This window comes from Triticum aestivum, chromosome 4D (genome assembly GCF_018294505.1).
Source record: "Triticum aestivum cultivar Chinese Spring chromosome 4D, IWGSC CS RefSeq v2.1, whole genome shotgun sequence".
In the NCBI taxonomy this organism is placed as follows: domain Eukaryota; kingdom Viridiplantae; phylum Streptophyta; class Magnoliopsida; order Poales; family Poaceae; genus Triticum; species Triticum aestivum.
In genome coordinates, this window is record NC_057805.1 from 509,757,771 (window position 1) to 509,778,346 (window position 20,576).

The 20,576-nt window shown below is 49.5% G+C and overlaps 3 protein-coding genes and 1 long non-coding RNA gene across 5 annotated transcripts; 3 read left to right on the forward strand and 1 right to left on the reverse strand.

The window, feature by feature from the left end:
* The first annotated feature begins 1,934 nt into the window (after positions 1 to 1,934).
* LOC123099164 (hexose carrier protein HEX6) lies at positions 1,935 to 6,868 on the forward strand. Its single transcript, XM_044521326.1, has 3 exons — positions 1,935 to 2,265; positions 3,099 to 3,427; positions 5,391 to 6,868. Exons 1-3 carry the CDS (start codon positions 2,130 to 2,132, stop codon positions 6,504 to 6,506), a joined length of 1,581 nt encoding a protein of 526 aa, XP_044377261.1. The 5' UTR covers positions 1,935 to 2,129; the 3' UTR covers positions 6,507 to 6,868.
* Positions 6,293 to 7,617, reverse strand: LOC123099165 (uncharacterized). Its single transcript, XR_006448094.1, has 3 exons — positions 7,442 to 7,617; positions 6,814 to 7,012; positions 6,293 to 6,533 (listed from the first exon to the last, which is right to left on the reverse strand). It is a non-coding gene; the product is annotated as an uncharacterized lncRNA (long non-coding RNA).
* Positions 7,618 to 7,765: 148 nt separating this feature from the next.
* On the forward strand, positions 7,766 to 16,403 carry LOC123099166 (U-box domain-containing protein 52). Of its 2 annotated transcripts, none has more exons than XM_044521328.1 (11): positions 7,766 to 7,887; positions 8,296 to 8,508; positions 8,641 to 8,762; positions 9,468 to 9,592; positions 9,703 to 9,902; positions 13,245 to 13,516; positions 13,626 to 13,703; positions 14,066 to 14,167; positions 14,267 to 14,695; positions 14,928 to 15,665; positions 15,809 to 16,403. In XM_044521328.1, the coding sequence occupies exons 2-11, from the start codon at positions 8,316 to 8,318 to the stop codon at positions 16,004 to 16,006; spliced, it is 2,457 nt and encodes an 818-aa protein (XP_044377263.1). In that variant the 5' UTR covers positions 7,766 to 7,887; positions 8,296 to 8,315; the 3' UTR covers positions 16,007 to 16,403. The 2 variants fall into 2 exon arrangements, with proteins under 2 accessions (XP_044377263.1, XP_044377264.1); XM_044521329.1 differs by having other exon boundaries at positions 13,626 to 13,688.
* Positions 16,376 to 17,233, forward strand: LOC123097202 (uncharacterized). Its single transcript, XM_044518923.1, has 2 exons — positions 16,376 to 16,398; positions 16,523 to 17,233. The coding sequence occupies exons 1-2, from the start codon at positions 16,376 to 16,378 to the stop codon at positions 17,013 to 17,015; spliced, it is 516 nt and encodes a 171-aa protein (XP_044374858.1). The 3' UTR covers positions 17,016 to 17,233.
* Positions 17,234 to 20,576: the final 3,343 nt, after the last annotated feature.

Sequence of the window (20,576 nt, forward strand, 5' to 3'; positions counted from 1 at the left end):
ATTGCTGCCTTTTTTTGTGTTTCAAAATGTATTATCATGTTTTCGATGTGTACGTACCACTGAAAGGAAAACTATATGCTTTTTTAGGTTTTCGTCCGGCTTCTTCTTGTTTCTTAGGGGCATCACAAAGTTTTGCCCGCAAGTCAGCAAGGCTCGCGCGTGAACGATTTCTAAATGCTAGGGCTGTAATTTTAACTCAAAACTCGTGAGCCAAACGAGTAGCTTGTGACTCAGCTTGACTTGACTCGAACTCGGTGTTTAGCGAGTCGAGTCGAGTTTTCATCTGAGCTTGGTAACAAAACAAGTTTAACACCGAGCTAACAAACTACTCAGTTAGCTCATTAAGATCATTATTCAGAAGGGGCATGAGATAGATACCAATATTTGCTGTCGATTGTTATTATTTGGTGTACCAAATGTTCCTTTAGTGTGAATTGCTAATGGACTTGTAAAGAAAAGCTGATGTATGTCACAAATATATTTTTATAAGTCAACTGTATATATAATATGTATATTTTGTTATTCACGTTTGTAACAAACTTAACGAGTTAAACAAGTCACGAGTTACACCAGTCAAGCCGAGTTTGAACCTGAGCTCGTTATGTTAACGAGTCAAGCCAAGCTAACTCGTTATCTTAACAAGCTCTAATGAGTTGCTCGACTCGACTTGAATTCCGTACCTACTCGAAGCTCTGATCGGTGGATCACCCTACATAGCGTGCACTGTAGAAACACATTTTTATCCCGGGCTAGGTGCTACACATTTTTATCGGTGGATCACCCAAGTCAAGTCATGGATCATGGTACGTTCCAGCGATGCATGCTGGGCTGCTGGCCACATGCCCTTGTCTAAATATAGGGAATTACGCGCCACGAGTGTGTGCATCGTCTGGAAAAAGTAAAGGAAATCAAATGTGTGCGTCGGTAGAGAGAGAGAGAGAGATGCTCAGCTGGGATAAATGAGAATTTTGTTTCCTTCCGGAAGAGGTTACTGCAAGCGGGAAGAGAAGATAGAGCAAGAGTGTGAGTGAGTTTTCTTTCTTGTTGGTTATTATTTACATTAACTTTAATAAAGATATGGCTTCTCCTCCTCTCTTGTGACTGCGGCGGCTAGGGCACTCACCCCTCCAAGCTTCGCCGATGAGTTTGCGGATCCACCCCCCCTTTGCCTGACCGTCGGCGGTGCTGTCTAGTGGTAAGTTTTTCCTTTTTTTTTTGCTCGCAGGAGTGGTGTTCGGGTGGATGGTGTCGCCTCATCTTCGAGCTGGTCCTCCGGGCTCCGACCCTCTCCGAGTTCGTCAATCGGGTTGGATTCGACGGATCTGCCATCTCCTTGACGCGCTGAAGTTACGGTTTTCTCGCTCTGCGTGCGCGGCGGCCATACTTGGTGTTAGGCACGTCGGATTGATACAAGGGTTGTTTGGCGATGCTGCGGCTCTGGTCCTTGGACATGGGCAAAGTGAAGTCGGCTCCGGCAGGGCAAGCGGCGTGTACTGACGGCGACGGTGGTTCAATGATGCAGAGGCTGGATGTTTTTCCTACTTTTTTTCTTTCTTTCTGTTAAACGAAAGAATGATGGATGCAGAGTGACACAGCACGTGGTGGCATGCTCGCTTGCTCCAGCTTGACCGAGGACCGGGCCGCCGACGCGTGGCCCCTACCCACCGAAACCGAAACCGAAACCGAAGAAGCCAACGCTAGACAAAATCTGGCACCAGCTAAGCTAGGCAAGATTGATTGGTCGATGTGAGCGGGTGAGTGAGGCTGAGCCGTGGTCCCCAGCTGCTCGATCCGTCCGCTGAGAGGAGAGGCAGAGCCAAACCGTCGGCCAGAAGCATCCAACCCAACCCCCAACCCGGCCCACCCTCACCGCCGGCCCGGCTGTAAACATCTGCTAGGACACAGGAGAGGCATTGCCTGCCGCTGCCATTGCCCAGTCGAACCAGAACGCGAACGCTTAGCTAGCTCATAACAATAAATAGGCACACCCCACGACCCCTTCCTTCACATCCCAAGGGACTCTCGCTCGCTCGCTCACTCCCCACTGCTTGCTAGTGCTACCCAAGCCAAGCTCCCCTTCCGTCCCCCGATCCATCTCCAACTCCAGCCTACCAAGAATCAACCAATCAATGGCGATAGGGGCGTTCGTGGAGGGCCCGGCGGGCGGCGCCGGGTACAGCGGCCGGGTCACCTCCTTCGTCGTCCTCTCCTGCATCGTCGCCGGCAGCGGCGGCATCCTCTTCGGCTACGACCTCGGAATCTCAGGTACCTCCTCCTGCAATTCTTCCCATCCGCCTAGCGCTAGCAGCTCGCATTCCTTCCTTCAAGGGCAGGCAGGGGCCCTGTAGAGTTCATCAGAGTGAGGAGAGAAGGCAGGCAAATAATAATTTATCCATTAATTAAGCGCACACTCAAAAGGACACGGTCATTAAGGAACGCTTACCTTGGGCGTACTTGCGGCGGTGCCAGATTGGAATTGGAAGCCCCGTCTTTCTTTCTTGCACCAGATTGGATGGATGGGCTTCCCTTCCTTGTGCATTTAACACCTACCCACCCACTGCCCGTACCACTCACTCTGCACCCGTATGCATGCATGATTGTCCAGTGTTCTCTTCACAGCTGCATGTACTACTAGCCAGCAACAAATTCACCTCATCAACATGACTTCCTCTTTCCCTTTCTTCTGGAAACGACGAACTCATCACCATGACTTTGCAAAATTCACCATACCAACTTTTACAGTTACTACTTACTTCTACCACTCCCTCCAATCCATTGCATGAATTCTTGCCGTGGTCTCAGTTCAAATTCTAAACCAAACTAAAACCAGCACGAGAATTATGGAACGGAGGGAACGCTTGTCAACATTGTTCTTACTAAAACCTGTCGAATCAATCAAAAAAATTAATTAATTAATCCTAGTACGTACGCAGCAGTACATCCCATCTAGTCTAGTTCAGTTTAATCAGACTACGACTTGATGTGATTAGCCAAGCCAGCTAACAATAACTGCTGTACATACTCCTACATGTACAAACATGATGTGATTCTGATGTTGATTGGTTGATTGACTGATGGATGGATGACCAAACACACAGGCGGCGTCACGTCCATGGAGTCGTTCCTCAAGAAGTTCTTCCCGGACGTCTACCACCAGATGAAGGGGGACAAGGCCGCCACCGTCTCCAACTACTGCCGCTTCGACAGCGAGCTGCTCACCGTCTTCACCTCCTCCCTCTACGTTGCCGGCCTCGTCGCCACCCTCTTCGCCTCCTCCGTCACCACCCGCTACGGCCGCCGCGCCTCCATCCTCATCGGCGGCTCCGTCTTCATCGCCGGCTCCGCGTTCGGGGGCGCCGCCGTCAACGTCTACATGCTCCTCGTCAACCGCATCCTCCTCGGCATCGGCCTCGGATTCACCAACCAGGTACTTCCTACCTGCATGTCACAATAACATATATACTTAATCATCAGTTAGTTATTATTAGTCTTTAAATACTAATAGGATTCCGGTCACAAGCAAGTCCATGATCCATTGACTTTGACACTTGGTACCGAACTTGATCGCGAGAGGCAGACATCGCTGTGCAATTTGTCCAGATCAAAGCTGCCACACACACGCACACAACCAAGATTATTTAGTGGACTTCGTTTTCTATAAGTACCTTTCTTACCTGGCCCTTCCAGTCTAGCAAGAAAGCAACCGATTGTGGTCACCCTCTCACTGTGGATCCACTTTTGTCCTTGTCAAAATTGGCAAGTGGCACCACACCTACACACTTCATTAGTACTGTCCACAGATTATTCATTCATATTATCATATAAAATTACCTCGAGGGAAAATATTTCGTTTGAGAGTGTGCATCAGTAATAATCAAAGTCAAGTCAGCACTTGTCTTCATGAACACAACGACAATTTAGTCGACAAGTCAACTTTTCAACCATTATTATTGTGGCCATAATGAATTGGTGTAATTTTTTAATTTTGGGAAATGGATGGATTATTTCTAATTTATACAACGCGGCAATTCGCCAATTAGATAAAAACAGCAAGAAACCAACAAAATAGATCAGTGTCCCAACTTGCTACAGCAATGTGCTGCCTGAACCGAAATGTTACCTTTGAGATATTTCAAGTTTATAACTGGAAGAATCAAGGTCAAGTCAGCAGTCTTCTTCAAGGACACAACAACAATTTAGCCCACAAGTCAAATTTTCAACCATTGTTAATTGTGGCCAGAATGGATTGCTATAATTTTTATTTTGGGGAATTGAATGGATTATTTCTGCTTTATACAACATGGGAATTCGTTAATTAATTAAATGAAAACAACAAGACACCAACAAAAATAGAACAGTGTCTCAACTTGCTACAGCATTGCCGCTGCCTCAAGGAAAATGTCCCGTTTGAGATATTTCAAGTTAATAGCTGCAAGAATCAAAGTCAAGTCAGCTGTCTTCTTCATGGACACAGCGACAGTTTAGCCCACAAGTCAAATTTTCAACCATTATTAAACATGGCCAGAGTGAATTGGTACAATTTCTATTTTGGGGAATTTGATGGATTATTTCTTTTTATGTCTTCTAGGCATAGCCGGTCCCAAGCCCGGGTAAAGGAGGAGGGTTGTGATAGGCTTGCAAGCCAACGTAAAAACTAGCCAGTCCCATAGGTATGAAACCCATTTGAGCGAGAGTAGTACTACGATAAGTGGCCTCCTGGGAAGTCCTCGTGAAAGGGTTTCATATCTAAGGGTTGTGATAGGCTTGGCGAGCCAACGTAAAAAGTAGCCAGTCTTTTGGGTATGAAACCCATTTGGGCGAGAGTAGTACTAGGATGGGTGACCTCCTGGGAAGTCCTCGTGAAAGGGTTTCATATCTAGCCTACCCCAACTTGTTTGGGACAAAAGGCTTCGTAAGTAAGTAAGTATTTCTTTTTAACACAATGCCAGGATTCATTCGTTAGATCAAACCAGCAAGAAACCAACAAAATAGATCGGTATCTCAACCTGCTAAAGTGGTGACTATTCACATCAACGAAAGAGCAGAAAAGGAAGTTCACTATGATCATCACCAAAAGCAACCACAGCGCAATATGTTTTTTGCAAAAGAGAAACACAAGATGCTCTCTCCTGAAACTTTATGCTGTCTCAACTTTATTTTCATATTCGTAATCCACAAAGTATATTCACGTGTCCTCCTTGCGATATGCTTTTGCAAAAACGAAATACAAGATGCTATCTCCTGAAACTTTATGCTGTCTGAATTTTCTTTTCATACGCGCAGTCTAGAAAGGATATTCATGTGTCCTACAAGTATATCTTTTTCAGGAGAATTGAAGGTTAGACTTTTATTCTACTGGTAACTAACTAATGAGTAAATTTGCCTTGCAGTCGATTCCACTGTACCTCTCGGAAATGGCGCCGCCGCAGTACCGTGGCGCCATCAACAACGGCTTTGAGCTCTGTATCAGCATCGGCATCCTCATCGCGAACGTCATCAACTATGGAGTGCAGAAAATCGAAGGAGGATGGGGGTGGAGGATATCACTGTCCATGGCTGCTGTGCCTGCTGCATTTCTAACTATCGGTGCGATCTTCCTGCCTGAGACCCCCAGCTTCCTGATCCAGCGTGATGGCAATGTCGACGAGGCGAAGATGATGCTCCAGAGGCTGCGTGGCACGACGGGGGTTCAGAAAGAGCTCGACGATCTGGTCACTGCCAGCAACATATCCAGGGCAATCAAGAACCCGTACCGGAACATCCTGAAGAAGAAGTACAGGCCACAGCTCGTGATAGCGCTCCTCATTCCTTTCTTCAACCAGGTCACGGGAATCAACGTGATCAACTTCTACGCGCCGGTCATGTTCCGGACCATCGGGCTAGGGGAGAGCGCGGCACTCATGTCAGCGGTCGTGACACGCCTCTGCGCCACAGTCGCCAACATCGTGGCCATGATCGTCGTCGACAAGTTCGGGCGCAGAAAGCTCTTGCTGGTAGGCGGCATTCAGATGATCCTGTCACAGTTCACTGTCGGTGCGATCCTGGCCGTGAAGTTCAAGGACCATGGAGTCATGGATAAGGAGTACGGATACCTGGTCCTGGTCATCATGTGCGTGTTCGTGGCAGGGTTCGCCTGGTCCTGGGGACCTCTCACCTACTTGGTGCCAACAGAGATCTGCCCGCTGGAGATCAGGTCGGCAGGGCAGAGCGTCGTGATTGCGGTCATCTTCCTGATGACGTTTGTGATCGGGCAGACGTTCCTCAACATGCTGTGCCATCTCAAGTTCGGCACCTTCTTCCTGTTTGGCGGGTGGGTGTGCGTGATGACGCTGTTCGTCTTCTTCTTCCTGCCGGAGACGAAGCAGCTGCCCATGGAGCAGATGGAGCAGGTGTGGAGGAAGCACTGGTTCTGGAAGAGGATAGTTGGGGAGGGGGAAGAAGAGGTGGATCAGGCGCACACTGGAGCAGGAGCCATAGCCATGTCCACCGCACCACATAGCAGTTAGTGACATTTCTTTTGGGGGGTGTAAAACCTGCACCCAAAAATGATGAACTAGTCTGATGGTCAGTCAGTATATCTGCATGTACAAGGAGAGGTGGTACTCATATAGCCATACTATATATATACTGTATGTATCCTAACTCAAGCCAATAGAGTATGACTGAATTAATGTAACCTATATATAAGTTGATGTTTGGAATGGCAGAAAGTGATAAGGTAGGAGTATATTGCAGAGCAGCTTGACTGAATAAGATAAGGTTTTGTAAGCTGTGCTTGTAATTAGAGATGCATGTCAGAAGACAAGCCCTCACCTGTGCTCTTGTATATGGAAGAAACCACATTATATATGATTTGGTTTTCATCAAAGTACAAGGATCTATCTTGGGACTCAGATGATGTATCTTCTGTGAGGGCACTCATTTACACGCATCATATTCGACCGCCTTGAGCTGTTGGTTAAACTGCCCTGTGTTTTTCACCTTGGTAATACAAATATGCAGCACACTTGTCCTGCAACAAAAGAGGAAAACAGCAGTGAGTCCGCGGCGGCGATGCGACGGGAAGTCGAGCAGATTGTCATGAAACAAGACTGTTGACTACTGACTAGATCAATGTGCTCATGTGCAGTTCAGCTTCCCGTGCAGTGAAATTGGCAAGCAATGGCAGCATGCCACTCAGACAGAGAAACAAACATGCCACATACTGAATTTTAGCTGACATTTTACTGGTTATTATTATGCCTTATCACAAACGAACTCAAAATGCTACTAGTGGTTGCTGCTTTGACACTAACTCCTAAGGAAAATCCTGTTGGGAGTCAAATCAGCTAGAGCTAGGGATCAGTTAAGTGGAGGGGAGGCAGGCCTAGGTTGCCATAGGGGAGTGAATCCATGGTGATTCAGCAGCTCGGGAGCGGGGAGAAGAGAGGGAGGGGCATACCTCCGGTCGGAGCTCTTCGGCGGAAGGGAGCCGCGCACGTCCTGCCGGCGAGGCCGTCTTCTTCCCAGCGGCCGGCGGCGGCCGCGACTCCCCCCCCTCCAGCGGCGGTCCGTCTCAGTGTGCAGCGGTGACAGTTTTTTTCTTTTTCTTTTTTTGAGGGGGGACAGACAGAGCGGAGGCGGGTGGGCCGAGCCGAGCCCTAGAGCAAGAAAGGAAAGGATGGGCCCAACATCCAGCTGGGATTTCACTCCGACCGGCCCACGAAGCCAGCGTGGCCCATACGACCAGGTCCGTTCCGTCCTACAAAACTCCGCATCCTCCTGCTCTCTTCTTCCATAACCGCCGCGCCGTAGCGTAGCTTCCCTCCTCCTCCGCTCCGGGGGCCTCGCCGTCGCCGTCGCCGTCGCCTTCGCCGGCCGGAGTGAAGCACCGCCCGCGCTCCACGGGTAAGCCCCGCCCCGCCCCCCACCAAATGCATGTGAAACCCCTTCCCCTCTCGCTCGCGCCGCGCCCCTTACCCCAGAGCGCGCCCGCGCGACCCCTCGGCTCGGCACCGCTCGAGAGGGCCTACGCTAGCCTCGTCGGCGGCGGAGGCGGAGGCGGTGCTTCGCGCGGCTGCCGCAGAGGCGGAGCCCCTGTGCTCCTCTCTCTCGCTCGCTCGCTCTTCCCCGACCAGAGCGCGCGCGCGCGCGACTGCTCGGCTCGGCTCGAGAGGCCCTACCCTAGCCTAGTTGTCGGAGCGGCGCGCGTCGTGGTGGCGGAACTCTCGCTCTCTTCCCCGACGAGAGCGCGTCGGTAATTTCCTGCTGCTGTTGCTGATCGATTTCATTTCCGCGCCTCTTGCCGATGAACAGGGCGTGCGACTGATCCACCGATGGCCGCCAACGAGGGAGACGGGACCGGAGCGGGCGCGGCGCCCACCGTTGTCGGGCTGGCGCTCGGCGGCTCCAAGTCCAGCGCCTACGTCCTCCAGTGGGCGCTCGCCAACTTCGCCAGGGACGACGCCGCGCCTCCCGCCTTCAAGCTCATCCACGTCCTCACCCCGGTCCTGGCCGTGCCCACGCCAAGTACGTACGCACGCTCCAGCTCCGCACGCCCAGCTCCTTCTTACCTCGTCGCTTCCGCCCGCTTGAGTTGCTTCCGCTACATGCTCACCATCTGTTTGTGCCTGTGCCTGTGTGCGGCTTACCTACCTTCAGTGGGGGGCCGCCTCCCGATTGATGAAGTCAAGTCCACCGTCGCCGACGACTATCTCGGGAAAAAGTGGATCAAGAAGCAGCAAATGCTGTTCCGCTGCAAAGACACATGTGATGAAAACAAGGTGGTTTCAGTTAGCAACTGTACTCCATTTCCGTTTCATGTTCTAGACTGAATCTGAATGAATGGATGGATGGATGGATGGATCGACCCCCTTGTATGTTGGTTGGATTTATCTGTTTAGTTAATTGGATCAGGTTGGCTTGTACTCCATTTCCATTTCATATTCCACACTGAATGAATGCATCAACCCCTTTGTCTGCTGGTTGAATTTATTTGTTTACTCACTAGTCACAGGTTGATTTGCCTTATAACAAGGAGCATGTTTCCATTTCCTATTCTAGACTGACTGACTGAATGCATCAACCCCTTGCCTGTTGGTTGAATTGATTTCTTTACTTTCTTGGCTCAGGTTGAATCTCTCCGTAAAGAAATATAAGAGCGTTTAGATCTAAAGTAGTTATCTAAACGCTCTTATATTTGTTTACAGAGGGAGTACTTGCTAATTCAAATGCATGTGGGTTGGATTTAATTGTTTACTTAATTAGCTCAGGTTGACTTGACTTGACAAGTAGTCCGTTTCCATTTCATGTTCTACACTGAATGAATGCATCAACCCCTTTGTCTGTTGGTTGAATTTGTTTGTTTACTTACTTGGCACAGGTTGACTTGCCTTAACAAGCATATCTCCATTTCCTATTATAGGCTGACTGGATGAATCAACCCCTTGTCTGTTGGTTGAATTAATTTGTTTACTTACTCGGCTCAGGTTGAAGCTCAAGTACTGCTTGTTGAGGGTAACGATGTCGCGGATACCATTTCCAGTCTTGTTTCTCAGTACAAGATACAGATCCTCGTTGTCGGTAACTCTTCCAGCATGATCCCATTCACTAGGTAGCTCCTCATACTCATACTCATACTCATACCTGTACTGTACTAATTCGTGGTGAATAATAATTAATGTGCATGCTCCTTTTGATCATTGGATGATATATGTCTTATAGGATGTCCAGTGTAACTAGGACGTCCTCCAAAATCTGCAAGAGTGTCCCCAGCTTTTGCACAGCATATGTTGTTTCAAAGGATGGATTGTCTTCAGTTTATGCTTCTGAATCAGAAAGTGGCTTGCCCTCTGGCTCTCTAGTACCAAAAGGCAACTCCGAGAGCTCCGAGACCGAAGAATTTATAGATTCCTCAATATCAGGTAAGGCCCCATAGCCGTCACCCCCCAAGTGGCGCGCCGTATCTTGATCCGGATACGGTGGCAAGTGAGCGAGGATCGGGTCGTCGCATCCTTAGTGGCGCGCTACATCGGCGCCCGGATGTAGTGGAAAATGAGCAAGGGTCTTTGCATTTGACTCGACGAGTGCGAAGGGTAAGGAAGCTAGCCGAGCCTAGGAGGATTCGCTTAGGTAGCTGGAACGTAGGGTCTCTGACAGGAAAGCTTCGGGAGCTAGTTGATGCAGCAGTGAGGAGAGGTGTTGATATCCTTTGCGTCCAAGAAACCAAATGGAGAGGACAGAAGGCGAAGGAGGTGGAGGATACCGGCTTCAAGCTGTGGTACACGGGGACGGCTGCAAACAGAAATGGCGTAGGCATCTTGATCAACAAGAGCCTCAAGTATGGAGTGGTAGACGTCAGGAGACGTGGGGACCGGATTATCCTGGTCAAGCTGGTAGCTGAGGACTTGGTTCTCAATGTTATCAGCGCATATGCCCCGCAAGTAGGCCACAATGAGAACACCAAGAGGGAGTTCTGGGAAGGCTTGGAAGACATGGTTAGGAGTGTACCGATTGGTGAGAAGCTCTTCATAGGAGGAGACCTCAATGGCCACGTGGGTACATCTAACATAGGTTTTGAAGGGGCGCATGGGGGCTTTGGCTATGGCATCAGGAATCAAGAAGGAGAAGATGTCTTAAGCTTTGCTCTAGCCTACAACATGATTGTAGCTAACACCCTCTTTAGAAAGAGAGAATCACATCTGGTGACTTTTAGTAGTGGCCAACACTCTAGCCAGATTGATTTCATCCTCTCGAGAAGAGAAGATAGGCGTGCGTGCCTAGACTGTAAGGTGATACCTGGGGAGAGTGTTGTACCCCAGCATAAGCTGGTGGTTGCTGACTTCCGCTTTCGGATTCGTGTCCAGCGGGATAAGCGTGCCAAGGTCGCTAGAACGAAGTGGTGGAAGCTCAAGGGGGAGGTAGCTCAGGTGTTCAAGGAGAGGATATTTAAGGAGGGCCCTTGGGAGGAAGGAGGGGATGCGGACAATGTGTGGATGAAGATGGCGACTTGCATTCGTAAGGTGGCCTCGGAGGAGTTTGGAGTGTCCAGGGGAAGGAGAAGCGAAGATAAGGATACCTGGTGGTGGAATGATGATGTCCAGAAGGCGCTTAAAGAGAAGAAAGATTGCTTCAGACGCCTATACCTGGATAGGAGTGCAGACAACATAGAGAAGTACAAGATGGCGAAGAAGGCCGCAAAGCGAGCTGTTGGTGAAGCAAGGGGTCGGGCATATGAGCACCTCTACCAACGGTTAGGCACGAAGGAAGGTGAAAGGGACATCTATAAGATGGCTAAGATCCGGGAGAGGAAGATGAGGGATATTGGCCAAGTCAAATGCATCAAGGACGGAGCAGGCCAACTCTTGGTGAAGGACGAAGAGATTAAGCATAGATGGCGGGAGTACTTCGACAAGCTGTTCAATGGGGAGAATGAGAGTTCTACCATTGAACTGAATGACTCCTTTCATGAGACCAGCATGCGTTTTGTGCGGCGCATCCAGGAGTCTGAGGTGAAGGAGGCTTTAAAAAGGATGAAAGGAGGCAAGGCGATGGGCCCTGATTGTATCCCCATTGAGGTGTGGAAAGGTCTCGGGGACATAGCGATAGTATGGCTAACCAAGCTTTTCAACCTCATTTTTCGGGCAAACAAGATGCCAAAAGAATGGAGACGGAGTATATTAGTACCAATCTTCAAGAACAAGGGGGATGTTCAGAGTTGTACTAATTACCGTGGAATTAAGCTGATGAGCCATACAATGAAGCTATGGGAGAGAGTCATTGAGCACCGCTTAAGAAGAATGACAAGCGTGACCAAAAATCAGTTTGGTTTCATGCCTGGGAGGTCGACCATGGAAGCCATTTTCTTGGTACGACAACTTATGGAGAGATATAGGGAGCATAAGAAGGACTTGCATATGGTGTTCATTGACTTGGAGAAGGCCTATGATAAGATACCGCGGAATGTCATGTGGTGGGCCTTGGAGAAACACAAAGTCCCAGCAAAGTACATTACCCTCATCAAGGACATGTACAATAATGTTGTGACAAGTGTTCGAACAAGTGATGTCGACATCGATGACTTCCCGATTAAGATAGGACTACATCAGGGGTCAGCTTTGAGCCCTTATCTTTTTGCATTGGTGATGGATGAGGTCACAAGGGGTATACAAGGAGATATCCCATGGTGTATGCTCTTTGCGGATGATGTGGTGCTAGTTGACGATAGTCGGACGGGGGTAAATAGGAAGTTAGAGTTATGGAGACAAACCTTGGAATCGAAAGGGTTTAGGCTTAGTAGAACTAAAACCGAGTACATGATGTGCGGTTTCAGTACTACTAGCTGTGAGGAGGAGGAGGTTAGCCTTGATGGCCAGGTGGTACCTCGGAAGGACACCTTTCGGTATTTGGGGTCAATGTTGCAGGAGGATGGGGGTATTGATGAAGATGTGAACCATCGAATCAAAGCCGGATGGATGAAGTGGCGCCAAGCTTCTGGCATTCTCTGTGACAAGAGAGTGCCACAAAAGCTAAAAGGCAAGTTCTATAGGACGGCGGTTCGACCCGCAATGTTGTATGGCCCGGAGTGTTGGCCGACTAAAAGGCGACATGTTCAACAGTTAGGTGTGGCGGAGATGCGTATGTTGAGATGGATGTGTGGCCACACGAGGAAGGATCGAGTCCGGAATGATGATATACGAGATAGAGTTGGGGTAGCACCAATTGAGGAGAAGCTTGTCCAACATCGTTTGAGATGGTTTGGGCATATTCAGCGCAGGCCTCCAGAAGCTCCAGTGCATAGCGGACGGCTAAAGCGTGCGGAGAATGTCAAGAGAGGGCGGGGTCGACCGATTTTGACATGGGAGGAGTCCGTTAAGAGAGACCTGAAGGATTGGAGTATCGACAAAGAGCTAGCTATGGACAGGGGTGCGTGGAAGCTTGCTATCCATGTGCCAGAGCCATGAGTTGGTTGCGAGATCTTATGGGTTTCACCTCTAGCCTACCCCAACTTGTTTGGGACTAAAGGCTTTGTTGTTGTTGTTGTATTGTTCCCTTCCTGTGCATCTTTGGCGTGCAGTATATTCCTTCCTATTTCTTATTGCTGCTGGAACTGTGAAACTGCAGCAAGCTTGCATGAAGACATAAGCCTATTATTGTCTCTAGTACTTGGCTTAAAAGTATAATCTCAAATGCAAAGATAGACAAGTTGGAGTTGCTTATTTCCCCTTCTCATCATCTGAATGTTACCTGTTCCCTTGTCTCATCAGATTTGGATGACAGTTCAGGGCGGGGCCTGTCTGGTTTTCCAAGCCTGCCACGCTCCAACTTGGCATCAGAGAACCTCGAAAGTATTTCATCTGTTGAAGGTTTTAATCTATATGATTATCTCACTGGAAATGCGTCAGTATATGCCAACAAGGACAGAAGAATTACCCCATGCACTGGTGCTCAAAGCTCTATATCAAGTCAATTTCAGGGTTCAGACAAGGTGCCAACAAAAGAAAGTTCACTGCTGGGATTCATGCTTTCAGACAAGAAGGTTGGTGGTGCAATTTCTTGGTTATTGACAGGATTTTAATTATATGAACATCTTCATTGAAACTATATTTACGTGTCCAACACATAGCTTTTGTTTTGGTTAATTGCAGGGTTCGGACAAGGTGCCAACAAAACAAAATTCACTGCTGGAATTAATGCTTTCAGAGAAGAAGGTTAGTGGTAACAAGGTTAGTGCTGCAATTTCTTGGTTATTGACAGGATTTTAATTATATGAACGTCTTCATTGAAACTATATTTACGCGTCCAACCCATAGCTTTCGTTTTGTTTTTTTTTTCAGATAACATTTAATATATTAAAGATTCCCAGTTTTTTCGCTAACTTTGCCACAGTAATTTGTTTTCCTCCAATCCGATTGATAATGAGTTACTATGGAGTTCGCACGTGCCTTATGGATCTTGATCTTATTATAGATGCATTCCTTAATTAGGCAAATTTACTGTTGCGCTGGAAGAAGATGTGAATGGAACATGTATATTTTGTGGGTTGCACTCTAACTCTGCTCTGCTCTCGTAACCTGTGCCAATGCAGGATGATATCAGTACAGAGCTTGAAAAGCTGAAGCTTGAACTGGGACATATACAGGGAGCATACAAACTCGTTCAGGATGAGTCTGTCGATGCATCTCATCAGGCAAGTCAGTGGTGTGGCTGCTGTCAAAAAGGGTGAATGTACCAATTCAGCACAAATGTTTAAATCATCTTACCTCTGATCCTTATTGATGTCGATCAGGTGAATGAATTAGCTGCCAGGCGCATGGAAGTGGAAGCTCAGTTAAGTGAGATACAGGCCAGGGTGGATAAGGCCAATGACGATGTACAGGAACAGATGGCGCAGAGACTCCTCGCAGAGGAGGCAGCAACCCAATTAAAGGATCTTGTGAGGGCGGAGGTTATGCAGAAAAATAGGCTGCTGGCAAAGGCATCCAAGGACGCTGATAGGAAGGCGAGGCTGGAGAAGCTCCTTGTACTTCAAGGCGACTCGTACTCGACGTTCACTTGGGAAGAGATTGATAACGCTACAGCATCATTCTCAGAGTCACTCAAGATCGGAACTGGGTCTAATGGAACGGTATACAAGGGCCATCTCAACCACTTGGATGTAGCGATAAAGGTCCTTCATTCTAATGACAGCACCAGTACCAAGCATTTCAACCAAGAGGTACGTATTGGCTGAATTCATTTTGTGCTTCTTCTTCTTCTTCTTCTTCTTCTTCTTCTTCTTCTTCTTCTTCTGGTGAGCTGTTTGTTTATTAGGCAGCACTGCGTGTATTTTTAATGGCCTTTTCTTCATGACGCAGTGAAGCAGCTAGGGTCCCATCTTGAGAATTTTTATGTCAAGTTATTAAGTGACAATGTTCAAAAAATGTTGATGCAAGTGCCTGTTTCTGCAGCTTGAGGTTCTGAGCAGGATACGCCACCCACACTTGCTGATGCTCCTGGGAGCCTGTCCGGACAAGGGCTGCTTGGTGTACGAGTACATGGAGAACGGCAGCCTTGCTGATCGTCTGCAGCGCAGAAAAGGCACACCAGCGATCCCATGGGTTGATCGCTTCCGCATTGCCTGGGAAATTGCTTCAGCCCTGGTGTTCCTGCACAGCACAAAGCCCAGCCCAATCATCCACCGTGACCTGAAGCCTGAAAACGTGCTCCTCGACAGCAACCTAGTGAGCAAGATTGGTGACGTGGGCCTGTCAACCCTGATGCCACAGAAGGAGACTCTGTCAAACCGCACGGTGTACAAGAGGACGGGTCTGGCGGGCACACTGTTTTACCTGGACCCGGAGTACCAGAGAAGCGGGCAGGTGTCGGTGAAGTCGGACACGTACGCGCTTGGCATGGTGATCCTTGAGCTGCTGACGGCCAAGTCACCGATCGGACTACCTGAGCTGGTGGAGCGAGCAGTGGAGGACGGCCAGATTACTGATGTCTTGGACAAGAGTGCAGGGGACTGGCCCGTGAAAGAAGCGCATGAACTCGCCCAGCTAGGGCTAAAGTGTTTGGAGATGCGGAGCAAGGACCGGCCTGACCTCAAGAGCGTGGTGGCGGTGGATCTGGAACGGCTGAAGCATAGCACGGCCGTGCCAGGCTTGGCCGGGCCGCCCAGCCACTTCATGTGCCCAATACTCAAGGTACGTACGGTTTCTACAGCAGATTTATAAGTGTGGCAGTTTGTGTGATAGATAGATAGACAGGCTGATTATCATTTGGTGCATGGACGTGTGATTAATACAGTAGCTGTGTGTGTGTGTGTGTGTGTGTGTGGTTGGTGCAGAAGGTGATGAAGAACCCGTGCCTGGCGGCGGACGGGTACTCGTACGAGCACGACGCGATAGTGATGTGGCTGTGCGACCAGAACACGTCGCCGGTGACCAAGGCGCAGCTGCGTGACAAGAAGCTGGTGCCTAACCTGTCTCTGATGAGCGCCATCGCGAGCTGGATGGCCCAGGGGGGGAGGCCTCTGATGGAGTGAGTGAGGCTCATGGTAAATACTAGTACCATGCTAGTCTAACAGAGTGCTGCACATATCATGGGGGCTTGGTTGGGTTTTGGGTTGGGAGAGAAGGTTTATGCCATTGCCAGGTATAGAAGAGAGTAGAGTGTCTGTTGTTTGGTACCAGCTGCTTCTGCATAAATTGAAGGAGCAATTTTGCTAGTGGAGATGTCCAGTACCAGGAGAGGAGAGGAGAGGAAACCCTGAGTTGAGTTGGTCTAAATAGATAGAATACCGAAAATTTTGGTTGGATTGGATTGGATGCCGAGGTTATGCTGTTTTGGGCTAGTGTCTTTGGCATTGAATTGAAACTTGTGCTGTGAAGCCCTGCAGATTGAGATGACAGCAATGGAATGTGGATATCGTCTTGGGTGCAGTTTGTTTCCGTTAATGATTTTATTTTGGTTGGTAGGCAAATGGATATCATTATACTCCATATACGATTAAAATACACACACTTACTTGGGTGGGTACGGTATCGTATCATGTGTGAAGCTGGGAAGCTGCACCGTACGTGGTCGAACCTGAATCCGAGTCCGGCAGGGAACAAGCAAGGTGCAGCCTCCGCCTCCCTTCCCTTCTTTATAACACTGGAGGCTGGACCAAGAAGCCTCCCTCCCCAAATCGATCCATCCAATCCAAAGCGTTCCAAATCGGAAGAAAGAAAAATCCACCCGTCAAACCTGCTGCCTGCGACCACAGCAAGCCTGTCCCCCGCCGGGATGACGACGACCACAACCCGCACAAGGACGAGTGGAACGACGCCGCCGACTTCTTCGACGACCTGAGTAGGCACCTCGCCGCCAAGCAGGCCGTGCTCCGGGCCGAGTACATCGCCAAGGGCTGCATCGACCTCGCCGCCGACCAGGTGGCCAGGAGATCGCGGCTCAGTCACCAGGTGTATCTCGAGGCCAAAGCCGCCGCCGCCGATCACCATGGCGATTTCGTTGAAAAGCTTAACCGTGACAAGGAGGACGATGGCGAGTGAGTCCGCCAGCCAGAGGATAGAAACACTTCTCACCATGCAAGTTGTTTATCTACTATATCTACTCACGGAGGGAGCATATATCCTATAAAAAGTTGTACCAAGTCATCCACGCTATTTTGGGCCAAAGAGAGTAGTAGGCATGTCTCAAGTTGGCTCTACAGTTTATCTTGTGGTTAAGTCCTGCACCTTGTTATGTTTTCGCTATGAGTGTGGCTAAGTCTCCGTCGACAAGTGACATAATTTGCAAGAAAGAAAAAGAAAAAACTAATTTTTTTACACAGATCTCAATGTAAAATCTCACGGATATAGTATCGATTGAGACATAATCAAATCTCGGTTGACTAAGATTGCGTGGCCAGAGAGCCATAACGGTTCTGAACGAAGATGACAGTGTTAATCGGTGATATATAAACCTACTGATATTTAGTAAGAGATTTTTTGGACATTGTTTTATTCCCTAGCAACGCATGCACCGAGATATTTGCTGTAATTCTTGTTCGTAATACTCTCCTCCATAGGGGTGGCCCAGTGATCCACCAGGTTCTTGGGTGACACACCACTTGACGTACTCGTCGTCGTCCGCACGATGATGCTGGCGCTGGTGCGGATGCCGGCGAGGAGGGCCATACAGGCCGTGCACCGGGGGTGCGTAGTGCTGCCCGTCCCTGATAATTTCGTCTTGCGCCAGCCATGAAAGGTTAATCTGCGTGACGCCGACGTCGCACCGGATCATGATGCAGTCGTCGCGGATCAGATCCCCGCGGCGCCTCTCTAGCTCTTCCTTCGCGATGAATTCGTCGTGGCCGCATCCTGGCCCTGATTCCTCGCCGTCACCGTTGCCGATGGCGGGGTTGTAGTGAGCGTGGACGTCTGGGAAGACGCCGGTGAAGGAGCCTGTCTGGGCCGCCAGCTCGTACGCCGGGACGCCGTCCCGGTCCAGCAGGCTGAACTTGTACCGCGCCTGCTGGGGGCTCTGGGTGGCGTGAGTCAGCTGGAGGCAGACGGAGATGGCGCCGGAGTTGGACTCGTCGCTCTCCTTTCCTTAATATTCACCGTCGAGTCATCAAAGCCGCCAACTAATTCAGAGGGGCTCGGCTGGCCCGGTCACCCTACGCTACTGGCGCTTCCAAAGGCGAAGCTCTCGTCTTTGGCGACCAGCAAACGGAGGGCTAAAACCTGTAGTTTTGAAGCAAGGGATGAGCGCGAAAGCCGTTGCGCTCCCTCTCGCCAAAATGAGATGAATCTTCTCATGCAGCTTTTTGATTATTCAGGGCGCAGCGAAGCCAATTTCCATCAAGGCAAGGGGGTAAATAAGGGGGAACACTCCTTCCCCATACTACTAGTGAAAGAGAAAATGTAAAGACTACCATTAAAGCAGCCCAAGCGAGACTGAGATCGAAGTAGTGAGGCTGCTTGAGTGCCATCGAAACCCGACAAAAAAGAAAAGGAAAAAGGAATTTATAGGGACAGTGTTACCCCCTATATATCCCCTAGTTTATATTGTAGGAATAATAAAACAATTTAGCAATCTGACACACTTACGTCCGGCCGTTGGGGTAGTAGTCGATCGCCAGTTGTGGCCGGTGGAACTCCTGGGAGGAGAGCTTCTGGCCGGGGAGGATCTTCTTGGTCTGCGAGTAGCCGTCGATGCGCAGTAGATGGAACCCGTCCGCTGGCTTGACCACGATCCTCGAGGCCGACCGCGACAGACGACCGGGGCCGGCGCCGGACATGGCTGGTCGCCGAAATGAGATGCTTGCCTGATCCGATCGATCGAGAAAACCTTGCTAGGTCTAGGTCAGGTGGGGGAGATGAACTAGCGTGGAAAACTCTATTGAAAACTGATAGTTATATTGCTTCGATTCGATACAGGTTTTATACAGCAGGGACGGATCGAGTACAGGAGTCCAAAAGTCGGTTTTACAGACTAACCGACCTGGTTGACAACTTTGGCTCCAAGACTCCTTTTTTTTTTTGGCATGGAACTGGAGGGTTTTATTCAATCAAAAGAGTTCCAGCAGTGTCCGCCATCAGGCAAGTCATCAGAAACCCAGGGGAAGAGTACATCCAACAGTCTGTCACCTCTAGTGTGCAAGCATTTTTCGCACACAAGTGGGCAGGTACATTAGAATGCCTCTTTACATGATGAATACTAAAAGAGGAAAAATTATCTGCTAACCCTTCAATATCTAGAAGCACTGGCGCTATCAAAGAGCGCGAAGAACGGCGCGAGTTCCAGAGATCGACCACATCTTGACTGTCAGTCTCCATTTGTACTCGCTCAAAGCTACGAAGCTTTGCGAAGACTACACCTTCGCGGAGGGCTAGAGCATCTGCGACAAGCGAGTCAGTGACGCCATGGATCGGCTTGCACCAGGCACCGAGGTAAGTCGTAGATGATCGAGCAACTCCTCCTACACCTGCGAGCCTGGCTTCCATTGATATGCCTGCATCAACATTGATCTTGATGCAGTCTTCCTCAGCAGGTCGCCAGCCGTGTCCAGGCAAGATCTTAGCTTGGTGCATGGGAAGTTCCAGGATCACCAGAGCTTCTCTGGTTTTCTTCATCGACACCACTGGATTCAAGCTTTGTTTGTCATGAGTAATGTTGTTCCTAGACGTCCAGATCATCCACATTACCGTAATAATTTTTGCGCGGTCAGCTTCATCAAATCTGGAGTCACACAAAATGTCCTGGGACCAAGTAGTTGGATGAAGCTCCGGTAGTTTAATGTTGAGCCACTCCCTCGCCTCTCTCCAAAACATCTTTGCATGTGTGCACTTTATCAATGCATGATACAAATCTTCATCTGCATCAAGGCAGACTTTGCAGCGTGCCTATTGAGTAATGTGTCTGTGCTTCAGAGTGCTCTCAACAGGTAGAATTTTCCGTAGCACTCGCCACCAAAACACACGAACTTTTGGCACCACCTTGAGCTTCCAAAGTCTAGACCAACACTGTTTCTGATTCTCTGAAGATTCTGTAACCGTCCCTTCCCCTAGAGCTGAGTGCTCGTGAACGTGATGCCACCGGTGGAGGTGAACGTGATGCCACCGGTGGAGGTGGAATACCTCCTCTCCCGCGACTACAGCAAGCCTCCCCCCGTCGGGACGACGACGACGACCACAACCCGCACAAGGACGAGTGGAACGACGGCGTCGACTTCTTCAACGACGTGAGTAGGCAGCTCGCCGCCAGAGAGGCCGTGCTCCGGGCCGAGTACATCGCCAAGGGCTATGTCGAGCTCGACGACGACCAGGAGATCACAGCTCGGCCACCGGATGTATCTCGAGGCCAAACACTAGTAGAAAACAGGGCTTTGGTTCGGCCAGAAAAGAGCATTAATCCCGGTTGCATTACGAACCGGGACTAATGTGAGCATTAGTCCCGGTTCGGCGGCTAGGGCACCGTACAGGCATTAGTCCCGGTTGGTGCCATGAACCGGGACTAAAGGGTGCGATGCCCATTAGTACCGGTTCGTGGCACCAACCGGTACTAAAGGTTAGAACTTTAGTCCCGGTTCGAGCCACCAACCGGTACTAATGGAGTTTGAGGCATTA